At 41.6% G+C, this 19569-nt stretch overlaps 1 protein-coding gene across 1 annotated transcript; it reads right to left on the bottom strand.

Annotated features, from left to right (window-relative positions):
* Positions 1-2409: 2409 nt before the first annotated feature.
* Positions 2410-18760, bottom strand: rrp12 (ribosomal RNA processing 12 homolog). Its single transcript, XM_018766041.2, has 34 exons — positions 18562-18760; positions 17606-17829; positions 17433-17516; positions 17232-17308; positions 16742-16847; positions 16486-16602; positions 16138-16276; positions 15922-16049; positions 14435-14533; positions 13941-14032; positions 13740-13851; positions 13463-13563; positions 13012-13126; positions 12730-12872; positions 10409-10530; positions 10263-10327; positions 9661-9823; positions 9007-9161; positions 8827-8894; positions 8598-8691; positions 8185-8343; positions 7992-8072; positions 7771-7876; positions 7564-7671; positions 6525-6682; positions 6313-6404; positions 5842-5991; positions 5509-5672; positions 4324-4434; positions 4176-4225; positions 3476-3554; positions 3300-3367; positions 3099-3181; positions 2410-2964 (listed from the first exon to the last, which is right to left on the bottom strand). Exons 1-34 carry the CDS (start codon positions 18698-18700, stop codon positions 2865-2867), a joined length of 3852 nt encoding a protein of 1283 aa, XP_018621557.1. The 5' UTR covers positions 18701-18760; the 3' UTR covers positions 2410-2864.
* Positions 18761-19569: the final 809 nt, after the last annotated feature.

Below are 19569 nucleotides of genomic sequence, written 5' to 3' on the forward strand. Positions count from 1 at the left end.
TTGTTCTGTTGCAAAGAATGTAGGACAGCTTATTTGGAGATTAGCTTCTTTGCAGCTGGTTCTAGGACAGCTGGACCAATAAGAGATCTGCATTCAGTCTGAGCCACATGGATGTCTGGTCCAGTCAGCGTCAAATCGCCCAAGATGACCATTTCTTGTCAACGGCGGTCACGTCTGCTGGAGTTGAATCTGTCTCTTCACCCGACAGCCATGCTTTTATCATTAATAGCAATTCTGCATGTTGCCGGGCAGTACCAGAGTCATGTCTATTGTTACCAGAGAAGAGGCTTCTTGGCAGTAACACCACATGAAGTTTGATATTTTTCTGTTATTGTGAGGAAAGTGTTAAGATTAAAACTACTTTATAACTTTTATACCTCAGTGGTTTTCGATGCAAATTAACACACACACATTTTCTGAACCGCTTGTCCCACACGGGGTCGCGGGGAACCGGAGCCTACCCGGCAACACAGGGCATAAGGCCAGAGGGGGAGGGGACACACCCAGGATGGGACACCAGTCCGCCGCAAGGCACCCCAAGCGGGACTCGAACCCCAGACCCACTAGAGAGTAGGACCCAGTCCAACCTACTGCGCCACCGCGCCCCCTAAATTAAGAACATTCTTCTTAAATAATACTATGGCTGTGTTAACATTTTTGCCAAAGTACCATGAGGGAAAGCTAGTCCTGCCACAAGGAGTCAATACTCAAAAGTGGCAATGGACAACTGATCTTTAACTGCCCTGTTGCAAATAGAGGGAACTAATCAGTCACCTGTGGACACCTACAACTTCTTTACCTACACTTGAAAAAACACAGTCCAGCTGTCATACTGTACCTGCTGTTATTTTGTCCAGATTAATCAAAGCACAGACAAAAAAAATTGCATTGAGGAAAAAAAACATTTGTTGATAGCCCTCGTTCTGTACTAAGACGCTTTGCTTTAAAGCTAGCGGTTCTCTTAGTAAGGGGGTGCAGTGGCACAGCAAGTTTGGCTGGGTCCTGCTGTCCAGTGATTCTGGGGTTTGAGTCCTGCTTGGGGTGCCTTGCGATGGACTGGCACCCCGTCCTGGGTGTGTCCCCTCCAGCCTTGTGCCCTGTGTTAGGCTCCAGTTTGCCACAACCCAGCTTGGGACAAGCAGTTTCAGACAGCATTTGTGTGAGTTCTCTCAGTCTGGCGTGTGCCACAGAAGCTGACAGAGAGGGAAGGGGGGGGGGATTGCACTGCCACCTGCTGGATAAAATGGTTTAGTTTGCTCTCACTTCACAATCACTAACTACTTATCACTATCATGGCAACAGTGGTTCACAGTCTATCCTGGAATCACTGGGTGCCAGATCATTTTGTTGCCACTCAGATAATCTTGGGATTCAACGTTAAAAGTGGTTCAGCTTCTTTGGGCTTAACTGCTATCTTCTGTTGTACCAGTCAGCTTAATTTACCTAGCTGAGCTGAAATTTTACATGGCAATTCTGCTCGCTTAATTAGTTTTAAAAGGTAAGAAGACAAAAGTGTATCAGCCCCAAAACAAGAACAAGTAAAACAGGCTGAGTTGACACTGGACACACCATTTTCTCAAATACTGGAGAACAGTAGTAATGAATGGATGATCATTTATGCTGAGGAATGCTGGTGAGGCAATTTTAGAAACCAAAATAAGCTACTACACATTTAATTATTTACCCATTTATACAGTGGGGTAACTGGAGCAATTCATAGCAAGTACCTTATTTAAGGATACTACAGCAGGAGGCAGGATTCAAACCTGTGTCCTTCAAAAGTAAGAACTCGTCTAACAACTAAGCTACTTACTGCATATTACATACTAAAATTTGCACAGGAATTCAAAGTGACAAAGGCTCACAAAACTGAGGCCCATAATTTGTTGACAGGCTCTTAGTTCAGGGGTTCTTAAATTGGAGTCATTTGTACAACACAACCCCCCCCCCCCATTTTATTTATGGCCTGTTTAAACTTCAACAGATTCTTAAAGGAGTCAATGGCCTAATCACTCATAATGGGCTGACTTCAGGAAACAAACTAACCCCACTATGTGAGGAAGTGGATGTATAGTCTTCACACTAACTTGCAGAGCACACAGTAGAAAAAGACAATGTTCAATATTTCTTATAGAACTTTAGAGACAACTGAAATTAAAAGAAGAGAAAGGTATAGGAGCAAAAATGTATTTCATAGCAGAAGTTACAATAAACCTGAACATTTAATAGCATTATTTATACCTGATATTTACAATATTGCAGATTTCCAAAAATTCCTGCTAATTTCTAAAATTAATCCTCACAGCTATCTGTGCAGAATTCCATCCAGCAGAGACTCCACAAATGAGTATGCACTAAAATAAAATGTCCATTTAAAATCTAATTTGCTTTTGAGCAAATTATCCAATTAAGACAAATGTCCCCACTGAGATTCTTTGCAGGAAGTAACCAACAGACCACAATAACAAATCAAACCAACTCACAATTTCATCAAGATTTACTTCTCTGAATTCTGTTACAGAATACATAAATAGCAATTTAAGGTGAACACAGAATTCATAAACTGTTTTTTTTTTCTTTTTTTTCTTACTAAGCAGTCCTCTGGTTACATTTAGCAAAACTGTACCCTTTCTAAAGGAAATTGTGAATCTCCTAGGGTCAGCATCCCCCTCATGGGCTGCAGCTGATAAGGGGGACTTGTTTGACAGGTGGCTCATGCCAGGGGGGCACACTCCACTCGTCCTAGAACACTGGCAAGCAACGTGTTCCAGCCATACTATTGGAGGCAATACCTGGAGTTCCCCAGCTCAAAACTTGGAGCACACAAAAACACACAGGCACAGACTGATGCATTTGATAGAAAGTCAGACTTTCTTCTTCCTCCGCTGGCTTCTCCCAGCACGTGCTCCTTTCTGGGCTCCCCGCACCATGCCTTTGAATTGACCCTGCAACTTGGCCCTTTTCCTGCAGACAAAAGATCTTGCAATTACAACGGCTCCCTCTGGCCACCCGGTGTAGCTCCTCCAGTTTGTAATGTATTAGAGGCCCGTCCAGCATTCAGTGAACAGGAATAAGGGTTTTTTTTTTTTTAACTGTACCTGCGATTGAGCTGAGCCTTCTTAAGGGGGATGTATGCATAGGGATCACACTTGCCCTTCTTTTTGATGTCACCTTTAGCTTTCTGAAACACCACATACCATTCATGAAGAAAAAAAAAAAAAAAAAAACACTATACAAATGTCTAAAATGAAAAACCTCTCCATCACTGCATTGACCCTGTGCTGAACACCGCCTCTCACCTTGGCTTTATAGTCTTTGCCAATCTCTGCTTTTCCAGGTAGGGGTCTGTGAATCCCTGAGCCCCCAGCTATAAAACAGGCAGAGAAAAGATACCAAGGAAGATAGAAAGTGACATCACAGTTCATACAGGAACTGACAAAATTACAATGAGAAAAGAATTTAAGGATTTGTTTACCTTTATATTTCATCTGAGGTTCTACATCCATATCCTCATCATAGTCACTACTTAGGAACTTTCTCTTCTGGGCCTTTTTCTATGGAAAAGAGACAATTTTTTTTTTCCCCCCACAAAAAATCATCCTCCTGTGTGCATGTATAATTTATATACACACACTGCCCCTTTTAACCAGTCTTTCTTTAATATGTTCCTGAAAACCTGGATAATAAATGTTCTTTGTTATTTTTCTTTTAAAAAGGGAAAGATTTTTTTTTGTTGGTCTCCCATTACTGCTGAAGATAGCGTTCAGCCTCACTCAAAGAGCACCTAGATCCATAGGCTTATATGGGACTATTCAAAGAGATTTCATACAGCAATTTTGAAAACTTGCTTTTCCCAGTCTCTTTCATACAGTGCTTGTCACAATTTTCAAATGCGATCTCGCCGAACTGAATGCGGCAGTCCATATAAAGAACAATCCCAAAGTGAGAAGAAAAAAAAAAAAAAAAGGTGGTATTGATATTCTAAAATCTAATTCATGAAAACACATCAGGAGACTGAGTAATAGGGAATGAGTATAAAAGGAACAAAAAAAAAAAAATTAACAGTATTTACAGAAATTTATTTTATTTATAAAACAACATTAAAGTATTAACCAACTTTATTGTTCCTGGATTAAAGTAGCGCTACTCACTAAATGTGAATGGACTGAACTTACACTCTTGACTCCAGCTTCCTCCAGAATATCATTCATTTCGTCATCGTCCCCTACAGAGAACACAATGTCTTCATTAACCAAAGATACATAACTACTGCAAAAAGTTGTCAGAATTAGTTATTCTGCTTGAAGAAAAACATATTCCTACCCTTTTTATTTTCATCTTCATCTCCCTCTTCCTGGATGATTAAACGTCCATCTGATGTCACCTTGAATCCATGCTCAACCTTAGTGGTTTTTTTGAAATCTGGATTTGTAGCTAAAAACAAGACAAAATGCATGTCACAACTTTGCTATGGAAAAACATACAATATGAAAATTGTGCAGAGCTATGTGCTATATCACCTTAAGCTCTGTGAAGATGGTGCATTTGAAGGTATGTATGGAGTTGTGGCTTAATTGGGGTACTTGAGTTTATGAAGTTGTGGTATTTGTTAAGGGGAAAGGGCATCTAATGTGTAAGAGGGGTAGGTTTGGGACATCAGACTGCACTGTTCAGCCTTCTGGAGATCACGTGGACCTAATTCAATGAAACACTGACAAAGAGAGGTGCCCACTTGACAACCTCAATGAAGTAACCATGTTGGTACCCTATGGTTATGTTGGTTAGGGAAGGAAGTTAAGCTTCTTGGTTTCAAGTCATTGAGATATATGCTGGCAATGCTGGATGTTGTTCCCTGTGGCTTCATGGTGAGGTTTGTTGGACTGGGTCCTTGTGCACAGCCGTTGTAATATATGCATAGGGGGTAACATCTTGTCCGGTGTCTTCAATGAATGTGTTCTTCTGTTACTTAGTAGTAAAACAGTACACTGCAGCCCCACCAGAACAGTATGAGCTCAAGTTTAATTTAGTTTTGTTTTCTGCTTGCTCTGGTGAGAATTGTGGTGGTAGCAAACTGAGCAAGTGGGCCCAAACTTTCCTATCCCCACACACAATCTTCAGCTCCTCTTGGAGGATGCCCAGGCATTCCCAGACCAGCTATGAAATATAACTTCTGTAGCATGTCCTGGGTCTGATCCAGGTTCTCCTCCCATTGGGATTTGCCCAGAATAACTCCAGTGGATGCCCACCAGTGGGCATTCATACAATGTGCCTGAGGCACCTCAACCAACTCTTTTCGATCCAGAGGAGAAACGATTCTACTCAGAGACTCCCCCAGATCAAATTCCTTACCTTATCAGGGCTAATGAGCTGAGCAATCCTCTAGAGATAACTCATTTTGGCTACTTATACCCACAATTAAACCTGTTCTAGTCTTTATCCAAATCTGCCCACAAAAAAGCTGACTGTGCAGAGATCTGTTGTGAGCTCAAGTAGTAATGTGTTGTTTACCTAACACCCTCTGGGAGACTTTGGGGTCTAGGAAGTTGAGGGGCTCGTCAGCTGCTCCCTCTTTCAGCCAGGCCTGGCCCTTCTGTCGGATGGCCTTCTGGCCTTTTCCATTCTTCTCATCTTCCGAGTCCTCGGAGTCTGACTCTGCTAGGATTTCCTGAATGCTACAGAAACAAGAACAGTTCCCCACCCTTATCACAAGGCTGCCAGAACCCTTTTTTAACTTTTACATTTTGAGGACTAGGCATATGCAACATGACAGCCTGAACAATTAAATGAGAGGACTTGAAACAGTGGGTTCATACTAATGGCAACCCCTTAAATAGACAGTACCTCTCCCCCTTGACTTTAGGGATGTCATCATCAGAACTCTCTTCTGTCTTCTGGAGAAGTTTACGTCTCTTACTGCGGGCCTCTACTTTGCGAATGTTAGCCAGCACCTTGTGGTGCTCCTCTGGCAGCATGCTCTTGACCAGTTCATACCTGAAAATGGAAACATATATAAACAAGCATTCACACATTTGCAGAAGCGCACATAGATACAAAGAGACCAACAGACACAGATACATCAGCTTTTGTCACATCTGTGTTTCAATAAAGCCCTGTCTAACTTCACAGGCAAAGACTGGTCCTTACCAATACAAATTATCTAGACTAACAGCAGCCTTGGCAAACAATTCTGTACACCTTAGACTTGAAGGAATTAACTGCATGCAGGAGTCATAGTACTTAGAAGAGAGTGTACTATATTCTTTAGTACAAAGTCTATTATTGGTTGATCAATATTTCATTGCTGAACTTTACCCAAACTTGCGAATGAACTTGGTGAAAATGTTCTTCAATTTTGTCCTGAAATGTCTCCTCATGTCATCTTTGAGGCTCCCAATTCCTTCCATCTGCAAAGGAAGGAGGTTATGCGTGACAACGTCAGTTCATCACCTACTCTGAGTCTCCCAGTATCTAGCCTCCTCCAGTTCTATCCCCAAGCATTCCACATCAGGAATTCTGGATCTTACCATGATATTCACATGGGTGGACAGGATTTTGACATCCATGACAAAGATGATGACCTTAATGAAACCTAGTGCCGCCTTCACAATCTCACGTGTCCTGGCTGTCAGGAGGAGGCACACATTGTGGAGAAGATCACCCATCACAGACACCTCCATCACATCTGTGGGTTGGAGACAGACCGTATAGAAAGAGGACAGTGATGAAATCCTGTGCATTCAGTGGTAGGAAACACTGATAATTAAAAATCCTGCAGTTTTAAACCCTACACTTCTATGCTGCTTCTGTTTACCAGCTGTATAAGAACCTATAATGAGAGCAAGAACCTCACCCTTCTTTCTGTTTGCCATTAGCAATCAAGACTCATCTACTGATGTTACTAAATACAGTAATGTCCTGCTTAACTCTGCCCAATTCAGAGCTGTTTCGTTAATGCGCATTCCAGTGGTGTTGCGCTGTCTGTTTCCACGGTAAGAACATCTGCACATAAAACACTTATTTAGCATTCGCAGGCTCAGTTCCACGTGTGCAGTAGCCTGCCAGTTTTAATACTGCCTGGTGGCACCAGAAGTCCATTATTGATAATACAGTTACGTGAGAAGCCTTGCGCTCCCTGTGTCCATTTGGCTCAGAGACACTGCTGTCTACTAATGAGATGGCATACGTAAACAACAGCTTGAGCTGTAAATTGTACATGGGTGAAGCCCATATGGGTCATGTGCAGGTACAGCATGTTCTTCTCACATCTTAGTCGCACAAATCACAAAAACTACTTTAACAAAAAAGCTAACAAAATGTAATGTTTATAGTGACCCTGTTTAGAGGTGTTTCAGTTAGCGAAGTTATACGGACATATGGAGAGCTCTAACTGGGGTATTATTGTATTTTCCCGAAGAAACTATGGCTAAGTAAGAACCTGTCTCAAGGGTAAAACATCAGCATCTTAGCCCCAAATTCACCATATGATGTGCAGTGCAATTGTTTCATTTATTCACTAACAGAAATCAATGTCCTTCAGCACGGCCTAAGTGCAGCATTTTTTACCTTTGAATTCAAAAACCAGTCGGGTCAGCGCCAAGACTGTACAGGAGATCATGGTTACAGAGCCCGCAAACCCAGCATACATCTGGCCCAGGTACTGCTCAATGGCTTCTAGAACACAGACACAGAAATTCTCATTTTTGCAGATGTACATTAGAGCATCCCATTTTTTTTCCTGAGAGCATTTAATATTGTTCCACACTGGCAAACCTTTGGCAGTGTCGGAGAAGCGAATAAAGGCCTTGCCAATCTCCACCAGCAGTGTGTACGCATTCTTCCGAGCCCCAACAGAGACCTCCTTTGTGCAAATAATAACCTTGGGGACAGCAGAGAGACATTAAATGAACACGATTACCCTTGCTGGTGCTGTAGTGGTGGTGAAAAACAAGCCACCTGTAGAAAGACATTGGTCAGGCTGTGAGGAGACATACCTCTGGGAGCAGGGCGGTGATGAAATCCTTGTGCTCAGGGCCCAGCTGCTTCACCATGTGAATTAAGCACTTGAGTCGGGGCTGGAATGTGGGTATAAGGACGGCATGGTCAGACAAAAAAAGATTTGATGCAGAAATGCAATTCCCTCATCTGATGATCATCCTCAGCTGTATAAATTAGACAGCACCTTACCCTTTTGGCAGGTGAGGCAGCATTCTTCAAGGAGCTCAGCAGTGTATTTAGCAGGTGCTCGAGATTGGTCAGCACAAAGCTGCGGCAGGCCTCACTCCCACCCCCACACATCTCCTCCAGTACACGGTATGCCTTCTTCTGCAGCCCTGCCTGCTTGCTCTGCATGGACATGGCATCACTGTAAACTATGCTACACATGCTAATCATGTCACAACACTGCATACTTTACATACACAGCCACAAAAGGCCATTGGTTCAACTCCAGGTCCATAAATGCACAGAGGAGTGTGAAGACTTATAGAAGGTAAAGACTGAGGCAGTGACAGTTATATGGAAAAAGTTAAGGGTGCAAGCAGAGTCACTGCAATACGCTTCAGACTGACAGCCCAGCATTTAATATTCAAATGTCTTACCTCTAAGTGGGGTCTAATGAGCTCATAGGTTTTGCTCATTGAAGCCTCATCCACACAAGGTGCCATTGCTACAATTAGGTCCATCACAGAGAGCCTGGACAGGGAACAGCACAGGAGACCGCATTAAAATATTGCTGCAATGCAGTGGAGTGGACTGAATAAGATGGATACAGCACACACAGTAGAGATAGGGGCTGGCAAAGCTTGTATTGCTGTACCCTGATTTTACCTGGTATACTCTGTGCTTTCGGGATCGCAGACTTTCTCTGCAGCCTTCTGCAGGAGTGAGCACACCATCTGGTGATAGAAACTGGTATTACAAGACAGAAGCAGGAACCTGGGGCCTCAACAGTTCGAGGAAGAAAGGAACGCAGAAGGAAAAATCCTTACAAGTGAGTGACTGACTCACCTGCTGGTCAGTGATGGACAGATAAACCTTAATGGTGTCCAGGACAGGCATTCTAGAGGGTTCGTTCTTGCCTGAGGCAGGCTGTTGGCTGTACACATTGAACAGGATAGGAAGGAAATTCTTGGAAAAGCGACTGACTTCAGCCCTTTCCTCTTCTATAAGAATGAGAGAAAAAATTAATACATTTTGCATATAAATAAGAAAAACTGAAAACTGATGGAGTTGCCTATTTGTATTTAATATGCTATATACATTATTTGAGAGAACTGCATGCATGTTCAAATTCTAGTTTCAAAACTGTTCTTGTTAGTATCCCAGACTCAGTGTCTTCAGTATGCTTTTTACAGAATAAAGTGGCATTATGTGTTTTGCCAATTAATAACAAACAGCCTTGTGGCCCTGCCATGCTTTGCTGGAAGTGGTGTTCAACTTCTCTTTTTTATGTAAGCATTGGACCTGGATACTCAAATTTAAAACAAACATGAACTAAAGGGATGAAGACTTGGAGACATAAATCATTTGAAAATAGAAAGGTTCAATCTGAGGGAAAAAAACACTATCAAACATCCCAGCTGGCTAACAGGTCCATACTGCCTACTCAGAGTGACCCAACCCTCCAAACCCATTCAGATGGCTCTTGGACTGCCCCCTCACCTGTGTCACAACTTTTACTGATGAGAGTACGCAGAGCCTGGCATACAGTGGGTCGAAGGTCCGCCCTCTCACTGATAGCCATACCCAGTGCTCGTGCAATGCCCCTGAAAGAGCTAGTCAAATCTGAGGGTTTTGTGCAAAATCCAGGCAGCATGGTCCAGATCTAGGAGGAAATAGGTTAGTGATAATTATGCCTACAATTTCAACAGATCTTCACAATGTTAAACTACAGTGTCAGACAGAACTGAAGAATGAAACTTGCCTACAAGGTTGTATGTTTGAACCCAACAAGGAAAAAGTCTGCTATACATAACATGCAGAAAAGTAGACCTTTCAAATTAACTTTAAGAAGTCAACAGTAGAAGTCCACAATTTTCCATTTTTCTCTTGGAAAACTAGGGCTGCATTTTACACATAGATTGTATAAACCAATTTTAAAACAGAAATGGATCCTTTTTTAATAAGCAGTGAAACACAAGCCTGACTACTGGTTTCTATACACAGTTTTAGTCACACTCCACTCCATGTACTGGCTCTGCTGTATAGATTGGTGAATTACTATGTAATTCACTGTATCCAGCACTGTAGAGTCTGTGTCCTACCTGCAGCTGCAGTGTCTGGTACACTTTGGCCTCAAGCTTCTGTCCTGCTGCCTCCAGCTCTTCCGCTGAAACAGAGCACAAACGTGAATCAGACCCACACACACTACTCACTTCAGCAAAACCACAAGAAGGGCTTTACACACTACCTCTCTGCTTGAGAGTTGTGGCCAGCGGCAGGAAGTAGGAGGTAAAGAAGGCCAGCTCGGTGTGTTTCGCATTGTCCCTAATGACAGGAATTAGCCAGCTACGAGGAAACTCCATGTCATCCCTAAAACACCAGAACAGTTAGTTAAACTATGCACCTTACACCAAGGCAAAGCTAGAATTGGAAACTACACAATAAATACATTCCTGCAAAAACAATATCACAAAGTAGGAAAGAAGTATATACAAATGAGACGTGAATCTTCTGTATATCAGACCACGTTGTTAACAGTGTCTCGTGTGTTGCTGTATTTGGTTTTAATTTAGGTTGTTTTCTTTGTCTATTATAAATACTGTAGTAACATTTTTGTTATTATTATTATGTTAAAGATGTTTCAGTGTATCTAGAAGTGTCTCTAATATTTTTTATGCATAGTAAGGTACACCATATACTAAGACAAACATTTAACTAACTGACAGACACGAACGGAACCTACTATTCCACTTTACATAAAAATCCAACTTAGACAGACTTAGGAACAGAACTTGTTTGTAATCCGGGGACTGCCTGTAGCAATGTAGAACCGGTTTAAATTCTTTTATTCTTTATTTAACTCCTCTTCACAGATTTTACTGGCATTTTATTTTCGATTATCAATACAGTGAAATTCTGTTATAATGCAATCGTTCGGGTCCACAAAATGTCATTACGAAAAAAGCAGGGTCGCACTGAATCGGGGTTCAAGAAGATCAGTGTTCAAACTGACCAAATGACCAAACATCCCAAATCACCCCTATTTTTGTCTTATTTGACCTGTTTTTTGCACGTTTACCATCTGGCAAGTATATTACTTTGAATGAAAGAATTCTGCCAATTAATGGTTAATTGTTACAGGCATTTCAGCAATTCTAACCCACTCGTGCTGTAAGATGGTTTGCTAAGTTTGTAAACTTTGTCAACTTTTGAACTTTTCAATCTAGTTTCTCACATTCCAGAATGAGCAAAAAAGGGTCCACTGACCTATCGCGTTATCCAAATTTGCGTAAAACTGAGGTGTTTTAAATCAGGATTTTACGGTACATTTATGGGATAAATCAATCAACAATCAGCATTAAATGAAAAGTTACAGCGACAATGTACTTTTATTTTCACTTGCTATCATTAAGTGCTTGTCAAAGTTAACGGCACTCTGGAAGCACAGGGTGCAAGGCTAAGAGGGATGCCAGTCAGTCAGTTTACATTTACATTTATTTAGCAGATGCTTTCTCCAAAGCAGTGTACATCTAAGAGAAAATAAGATTTTTGCATTACATTAGGAGAGAGTTGCAGACATGAGATTCTTAAGTAAACCTAGATTGTTTCTTTCCACTTTATGCACCGACGTTCATCGCACGAGTAGGTACATAAACCTCAGGATAGACGAACCCTGATCACCTTCCTACAATTTTTTATTTATTTTTTTTACATTTATTCACTTATCAGACGCTTTTGTCCAAAGCGACTTACAACAGATACTACGAAGTGTTACTAGCCCACACACCTTATTCACCAAGGTGGCTACATTGCTAGATACACTATTTACAAGGGGTTACTCATCCATGCGTCCGTACTCCGTGACACTCACACGGGGAGAATATGCAAACTCCACACAGACTGAGCGGGGATCGAACCCACGTTCTCTCGCACTACCCAGGTGCTGAGAGACAGCGGCGCTACTCGCTGTGCCACCGTGCCGCCCAATAACTAAAAAGTTACACGAACATAGGTTTTACAGAACCTATTACCAAATAAATAGTTATAGCTCTATTATTGTGCTTTTATTGATTTTACAGATGCTAGAAAATGTTGCTCATGCTACTTCAAGTTAAAATAAGATAGAAAAAAGTCCTATGATAGACTGGCATCCTGTCCACAATGTACCCTACCTCATAACTCAGTCTTTCAAGGATAGGCACTGAAACACTGTGACCCTTTGCAGAATGAGCAATTTATGAAAATGGAATAAATCAATGTTACAGCAGATTTTTAAGTCATTATAGATTCATGTGATTTTGCAGGACCTAACCCATGAAAGAAGAAAGACGTTTGTGTTAAACCATTAATGATTGCGATATTGTACTTGCACTTATAAACAAATTGAGGTATGAACAGACTTTTGGTCCCAGTTGTGTTGATAAACTGAATATCCAGTGTAAAGTCAAGTTTTGACCAATATAGGAGAATCAGTTCCAGCTCAAAAACCTACTGGGTGCTGCACTTCTATGGGAACATGCCTGGTAACAGGCTGAGTTTGCTCAGCCTTGAACCCCCATTCATACTCACTCGATGCCAGTGATCTGCAAAGGCACTGCTTTGAGTACCACCTCTGGGCCCATACTCTCCACTGCGCCCCCCATTGCCAGGTCCAGTTCCCCAGAATAGGGAAATCTAGGTGTGGCGCGCAAGTCACTGAGAGACTGCAGGCTCTGTAGAGGTGCATGCAGACACATTCACACGACAGGAGACAGAGAAGAAACTGTTTGTTAAGATTTCACTACTTGACAGAAAACATGGATTCTAAAACAGTTCAGGCAGAAATCTGGACATGCAAGTCTGGGCAATTACCTTTGTCATAATTGAATATGCCTGTTTTCCAGCCACTTTGTAGAAGCACCCCAGGATCTGGAGCACAAATGGCCAGGAGGCATGAAAACGATAACTAAGCCCCTCCTCTACAATCCTGAAGAAAACCAAACCGGACTGGTGAGGAGAAAGCATGGGTAGGGCACGGGTAGGGCATCCACACATGATGTTCTGCCCCAACACCCCACAGTAAAAAATACAGAACCAAATCAATTGGACCAGAGGCAAAAGTGTTAGAGATTTAAGTCTCAGAAATAAGTCTACTGGTTTAACATTGAAGAAAGAAAATATTTTAAATGGAATATTCTTCAGTTAAAAAAAAAAAGACTCAAAATGTACAAAAAAAAAAAGCAACTTGCCATAAAACTATTTCATTTATATCTAAACTGTATTATGCCAGTAATGCATCGACACCGAACCCCCAGCACCTCACCTGAACATCTTGCAGATGTAAGAGGCTGGGCCAGTGGCAGAGGTGGAAATGACAGCCCCGATCTCCTCCATGTGTGGGGCAACACATTCAGTCAGCAGTGTCTGGGAATTGAAATCAGAAGCATAAACAGATGACAAACCTTACACTAGACACTGCATAATTGCTGCCATTTCACCAATTTGTTTCAAAGCTTCAACAGAACCAGATGGAATAATGGCTTTAAGGGGTTATACTATCACAGAAATAAGCCGTTATGGGTAACTGTTTATAAACTGACCTTGAGAGTCTGAGTTGCTGCAGAAACGACCTTTGCATGAGGTGACAAGAGGCAGGACATCCCCGTAGAGAAAAGGCGGGGTAAGTGTCCCAAACTGAGAGAGCTCTGTAGGCTTAATTCCAGGAAAAGAAAGGTAAAATTAATGCATAAATCCCTTTTGTACTTGGGGCACAAGATGTTTTGGAAGAGAAAGCAGCTCACCTGGACAGGTGAAGATGTGCCTTCTCCATTACAGCCAGCCAAGCAAGTAGTGGCTGGAGGTCATTCTCACTGGGCAGGTAATCATACAGGGCCTAGAGCAAATAGACACGCACACACGCGCACACACACACACACACACACACACACAAAAAAAAAAATCATGGTTGCCCCACACTGACTTATGCAGAGAGTATAAAAGCAGCAATTGTATTGGACATGTTTACTGGTTGATTTCTTTGCTAGCCACTTTTTTGTATCTTCAACACATTGTCTCGAACTGTCACTTCTCTCCTCACAAAAATATTTTCCAGATTTTACAGTGCAGTGTTTCCCAACATATGTGCAAGGAAAAACTACATGCTACCAGCTATTAAGCAATTAGAGGATATAGCATTTACATTTCTTCACACCCAAACTGCACTGATCTAAAGGCTGTTATGCATTTTGCAGACTTAACGTAAGACCTATTTCACTAGGTTGCAATCATTTCTCACCGTGATGATCTGGGCATTGAGCTCAGCAGTCAGGGTGGAAGGGTTAGGCTTCCCACTAAACAGCTTGTGGAAAGTCTGCATTGCTCCTGCTGTGACCAGCTTCATAGGGCAGGACATTTGAAAAGAAAGGAGAAAAACCATCAGAAACGCTACAACCTCTCCACATAAGAGCAAGGATGTCAGCAATCCGAACACGAAGAAACAAATCCACGAAGAGCAGTGGGAGAAAGGGATTGAGAGAAATCTGTGGACAGTGATGTCCACACATTGACACCATAGTAAAATATTAAGTACTTATGTTCACCATGGATATCAAACTGAATAAGAAGTGTTACGAGAAAATATGATAGTATAGCTGAAATAATGGGTTATACTGACTGAAAAGGACTATTCTGCAATACAAATTATTTAGATTAATTGATTCCATTTAAGTTTCCACACAGAATTGTCACAATGATTTTGCTCTGTCTTGAAACTTCACTTCTCACCACTTTTAAACTGGTCAGTCTCAATCATCTTGCTCAGCCCTGGTCATCCAAAGTCATTACACACAGTTCATAAGTTGCAATTAAAATTTTCACAGAAAAACGCAACTATTCATGTCCCTCTGAAAGATCTTGGCTCTGTTGACAGAAATTGTTCCAGCCAGTACTTTGGGTAATACTGATAACTTGTAAGAAGAAAAAGTTTTGATATTTCCTTGTTCATGCATAGCCCACAAAGATGGAAATTGCAGTTATCTAACCAGGCAATTATTTTTTTAAATCTGAAAACATTTCATTAATCCAACTATATTATCATAATTCATAATGCATGTTGAAGACAGAATTCATGGAAAAAGCTAGTTCCATTACTGTTGTACCATCTGACATTTGTAACCAAGTACTTAATATTGGTTATAGGCTTGTGTGTTGACCCCCGCATCATTGATATTTGGTTTGCTCTTCTGGTTTATTGAGTCATGCCTCACTGGCCATGAGATATGTACAACCATTTTACATTTATCTGACAATGTAAGAGTAATAACCTTTTTAAAATTTTCCAAAAATTCCTGAAAATTTCCAAGGAAATTTTGTAACATTAAAAATGATTTCATGTTCTGCAGGATATTACCTCATTATCCATCAGTGACATAAGGACCTGCACGTTGCTACTATGTCTTTTATACACACTGAAACTTGCATATCTACTTCTATCCCAAGTAAAGAAAAAAAAAAAGCCAAGATCTTCAGCATTCAATCCCACTTGCGGAATTTTACTAGTAACAGAAATGCTTGCTTTCAACAATTTTATACAGCAGGCGGTATCACAGTGACACAGGAATATGCACACTAAACAAAGAAGAATACAAATGATATAATGGGGTAATGCAATAAAAAAAAATATATAAAATACATACAGGTATACAATATAAAAATAACAAATACAAAAGAGTAAATAATAATGAAGGTAAAGTAAAATAACTGTACACTCCACCAGATGCTCACCACATGGCTAAGGGTCATCACACGAAGTAGAGTCTCACAGCACAGCTTTACAGCACTGACAGGGAACGTTGTGACCAGCTCCTTCAGAAGGCCCAGGACATGAAGGGTTGTGGTGTCCTCTTTACTACCTGCACAAAAAAGCAAAGCCACAAAACCATGTGAGAAATGGTGCTGAAGACAAGATGCTCAAACCAAAATTTGAATCAATACACCAACCTCCAGCTGTCTCCATTTCTTTAATACAGAACTTGGCCGTTGTCACTGCTGCAGGGTGGTGTGTAGGGGCAGCATCTGTGAACAGGAAGTCGCTCCCTTTCAAAATGGCACACACACCATGCTGGGCAGCTTTGCGCACCTGTGAAGTAAGATGAGCTAAATTTCAGGAATCACTAGATCCCTGCTAATGTTCAACATTATAATATCATTTATAGTGCTCTTTTTATATTTTAGACCCTTTTTTCACACCCATTATGAAAACTTTTCCAACACAAATGGCAGTAATATGGTTCAAAGTAAGCCTGGGACACAGCAGAGTCAAAAGGACTGGGCTGAGGGGGCACTGGCCTTGGGTTTGGAGTGAACTGTGAAGCTCAGCAAGCCATGGTAGGTCTGCAGTGTCGAGGGGAAGCTCCACACAGAGAGGTCCTGCTTTCGGAGCAGAGTTGCCAGGCAAGACAAGATCTATAACACAAAAGATAATACCAGATAAACAGTCTGAAATGTAAACGAATGCAAAGGTTACCTGAGATTACAATATTCGTTGCTGAAGTAAGCCCCATACCCCTCAAATCCTGGGTAAACTAAGATGGTTGATAATTACCCAGCGCAAGGCAGAGGACACATCTGCGTTTGCTTGCGATGACATGACGTTCATGAAGACTTTGGCCGTGTCTGAAAACTTCTTAATCAATACAGGAGCCGGTACTCTGGAGATATAAGAAATAACCAGTGAGTATGACTTCCTTGAAAGACCTGTGCACAGAATAGTGCAGTTACAGGTTTCCTTTGGTCCTTTGAGATAGGTGCTTCACCTGGCTACTGTCCATAAATTAAGACGCAACAAGCCACTTTAAGCAAAGTCACCTGTACAGACTAAATTCCATTTCAAAGAAAACTAAATCATTGATGCTTCCCAGTGAACCTAAAAGATTAATTTTTACAAATTCCCTGTTGAAACACCTGGATATTGCAAATGAACCAACACTCAAGTACTTTTTACAACAGTGTGACTTGAATTCCCAGCTGCCCCTAACAACCAAAAGCTCCAGAGCAACTGGTCTTTCCCTCAGCTGCAGTACTGTCTCTCTCACCTCTTCAACACCATGTTGAGCAGGTAGGCCACTGCTGCCTGTGACTCGCTGGAATCCACTGCTTCCAGTGTTGTCATCTAACAGATGCACAGCAGAACCACAAAAATTAAGAAAACTGTAGTAGGATTGCCAAAGTTGGAATCTACATCATTTCTCCTAACCTTGGTACATAGGGTCAAAGTCTGGAAAGGGTACACTTACCAATGCTGCAAAATACTCTGTCTCTGTCTCCTTTCCCCCCTGAGAACGAATAACCTCTGTAACAGCTGCAAGCACAGCACAGATCTGAAATTCAAAAACAGGAAAACCTTTCACCTTTAGAAGGTGTTTTGTCTGTACTAACAGCACATTGACATTGTGACTTTGAAATCAACCTCCTTGTGAGCAGCAGAGTTGGACTCCCAGTAGCGCTGGACTTTGCGGAAGGTGAGGTTGGAACAGTCAGACAGGCCACTCAAGAAGGTGCCGGAAGTCTTCTCGGACAGTTCCAACTCCTCCGTGGAGCCGGGCTCCCCGGAGCCGCCCTGTGCTTTTTCCAGAGACCCTGCCTGGAGCTCATTGTGAAGTTTGAGGGCATCTATTGTGAGGTCGCTCTTCTCTGCAAAGAAGCAACATAACAGCTGAGTGAGGGGAACCTTTTGTAATGAGACCTTTTAAAAATCATGCATAACGAAATAAAAATCCCATAGCACTACATCCAAATATCAATACAATTTCATTTTTTTTAGGAAGTTCCTAGAAAGTCCACAATCTATAAATTGTCAGAGATATGTTACCTTAATTATCAGACACACAACACAAAACCCTTTGTATGTAGAGAGTCTTTCAATCAGGAATCAAACGCTAAGACTGAATGACTCTGTTCTACGGTTTTCTTCACTTCACGCAGCCTAGTTAGTATAGTGTTTTCACTTTATCAGGCAACTTCTGTCACACACACTCTGTCTTTTAGAACTTTTTTAGTTTTTTACTAGTTGCAAATGAACACGACGTTTCTGGACGACATGGCCGAAGTTGTACAAATCATCATGATCGCATCGTCACATGATGATGATTTAAAAAAGACAGTCGACTGATACCAACAACAGCTGACGACAACAACAAGCGGCTCCCGGACGCGCCATTTTTTAACAACTTAATCAACACTGTAAAGAAATTATTTTTTCCATGTCATGATATACGTGTGTTGCACAAACCCCATACACACTTCACACCGAACCGGCTCCAACAGGAGATGTGCGAGCAGAGAGAGAGGCTGCCCACGTGCCCCACGGCAGGCCGCCACACGCTGCCTGCTCTCTCTCTCTCTCTCTCTCTCTCACTCTCTCACCTTTCGGCCGGCTGAAAAAGCGACTCCTGGCTGCCTGTCGGTGCCGGTTTATCTGCGGGTTGGAATCACTGCTGTGGCCCTTTTTCCATCGTTTCAGTTTCTGTGCCGTTCCAGAGCGAAGCTTCCCGCACTTCACCATCGTGCCTGGAAAGCCGAACTCGCACTGCTCTCACAACCACCTCCACGCGCTCTTGCCGTCGCTCTGAAAACTGCGTCACACAAACGCGTCCACTGCCATTCCTATTCTCACCAGAGGAGCGCTGTTCAGCTATTGGCGAACAATGTTACCGACGTCTGTCGAATTCATGTTTAAAATGAAAATTTGCTCCTGTGACAGTCGCTGGTGAATGTTGAGTTAAAGGATGTCATTTTTTAATATCCAGAATTACTCTGTTTATTAGTCTATATAAGGTATGCGTTCGGCCAGAAAAACCATACACGATGCGAAACCTTAAGTCTAGTTTCTGTATTATTCCATTTTTTTTTTTTTTTTTTTTTCCAAATACAGGACTCTTCACCCGAGTGACACAAACAAACAGAGAGCACTGCACAAAATTGCAATACAGATTCAACGATAATACAATAAGTATGGATAACACATTTCATTTCTCTTTATTTACATACATTCGGGTGGGAAACTTGGATTTTAAATTCGAATTGAAAACAGTTACATATACTATAGTTACTTCAAAAATTAAATCTGATTTATTAATCTCAAATTTGATAACAGACATTGACTCAGAAAAATGATTTACTCTACAAAAGACACACAGACCTGCTGGGACACAGGAGAGTCTACAATGGTTCTGTTAACTTTATTCTGACAGATTCCAAAACTCAATGTGCAGGTTTAAATCCCTTTCTCGTCCTGGTGGAATACGCTGAAAACCATACAGTACCATTATACTGTTCACAAATCTGTAAAATTTCATTTCACAGCTAAAAAAAAAAAAAACCCCAAATGCTATGCATTTAAGGAATTGTGAGAGACAGAATTTCTAATCAGGC

Source organism: Scleropages formosus, chromosome 8 (assembly GCF_900964775.1).
Source record: "Scleropages formosus chromosome 8, fSclFor1.1, whole genome shotgun sequence".
Lineage (NCBI taxonomy): Eukaryota > Metazoa > Chordata > Actinopteri > Osteoglossiformes > Osteoglossidae > Scleropages > Scleropages formosus.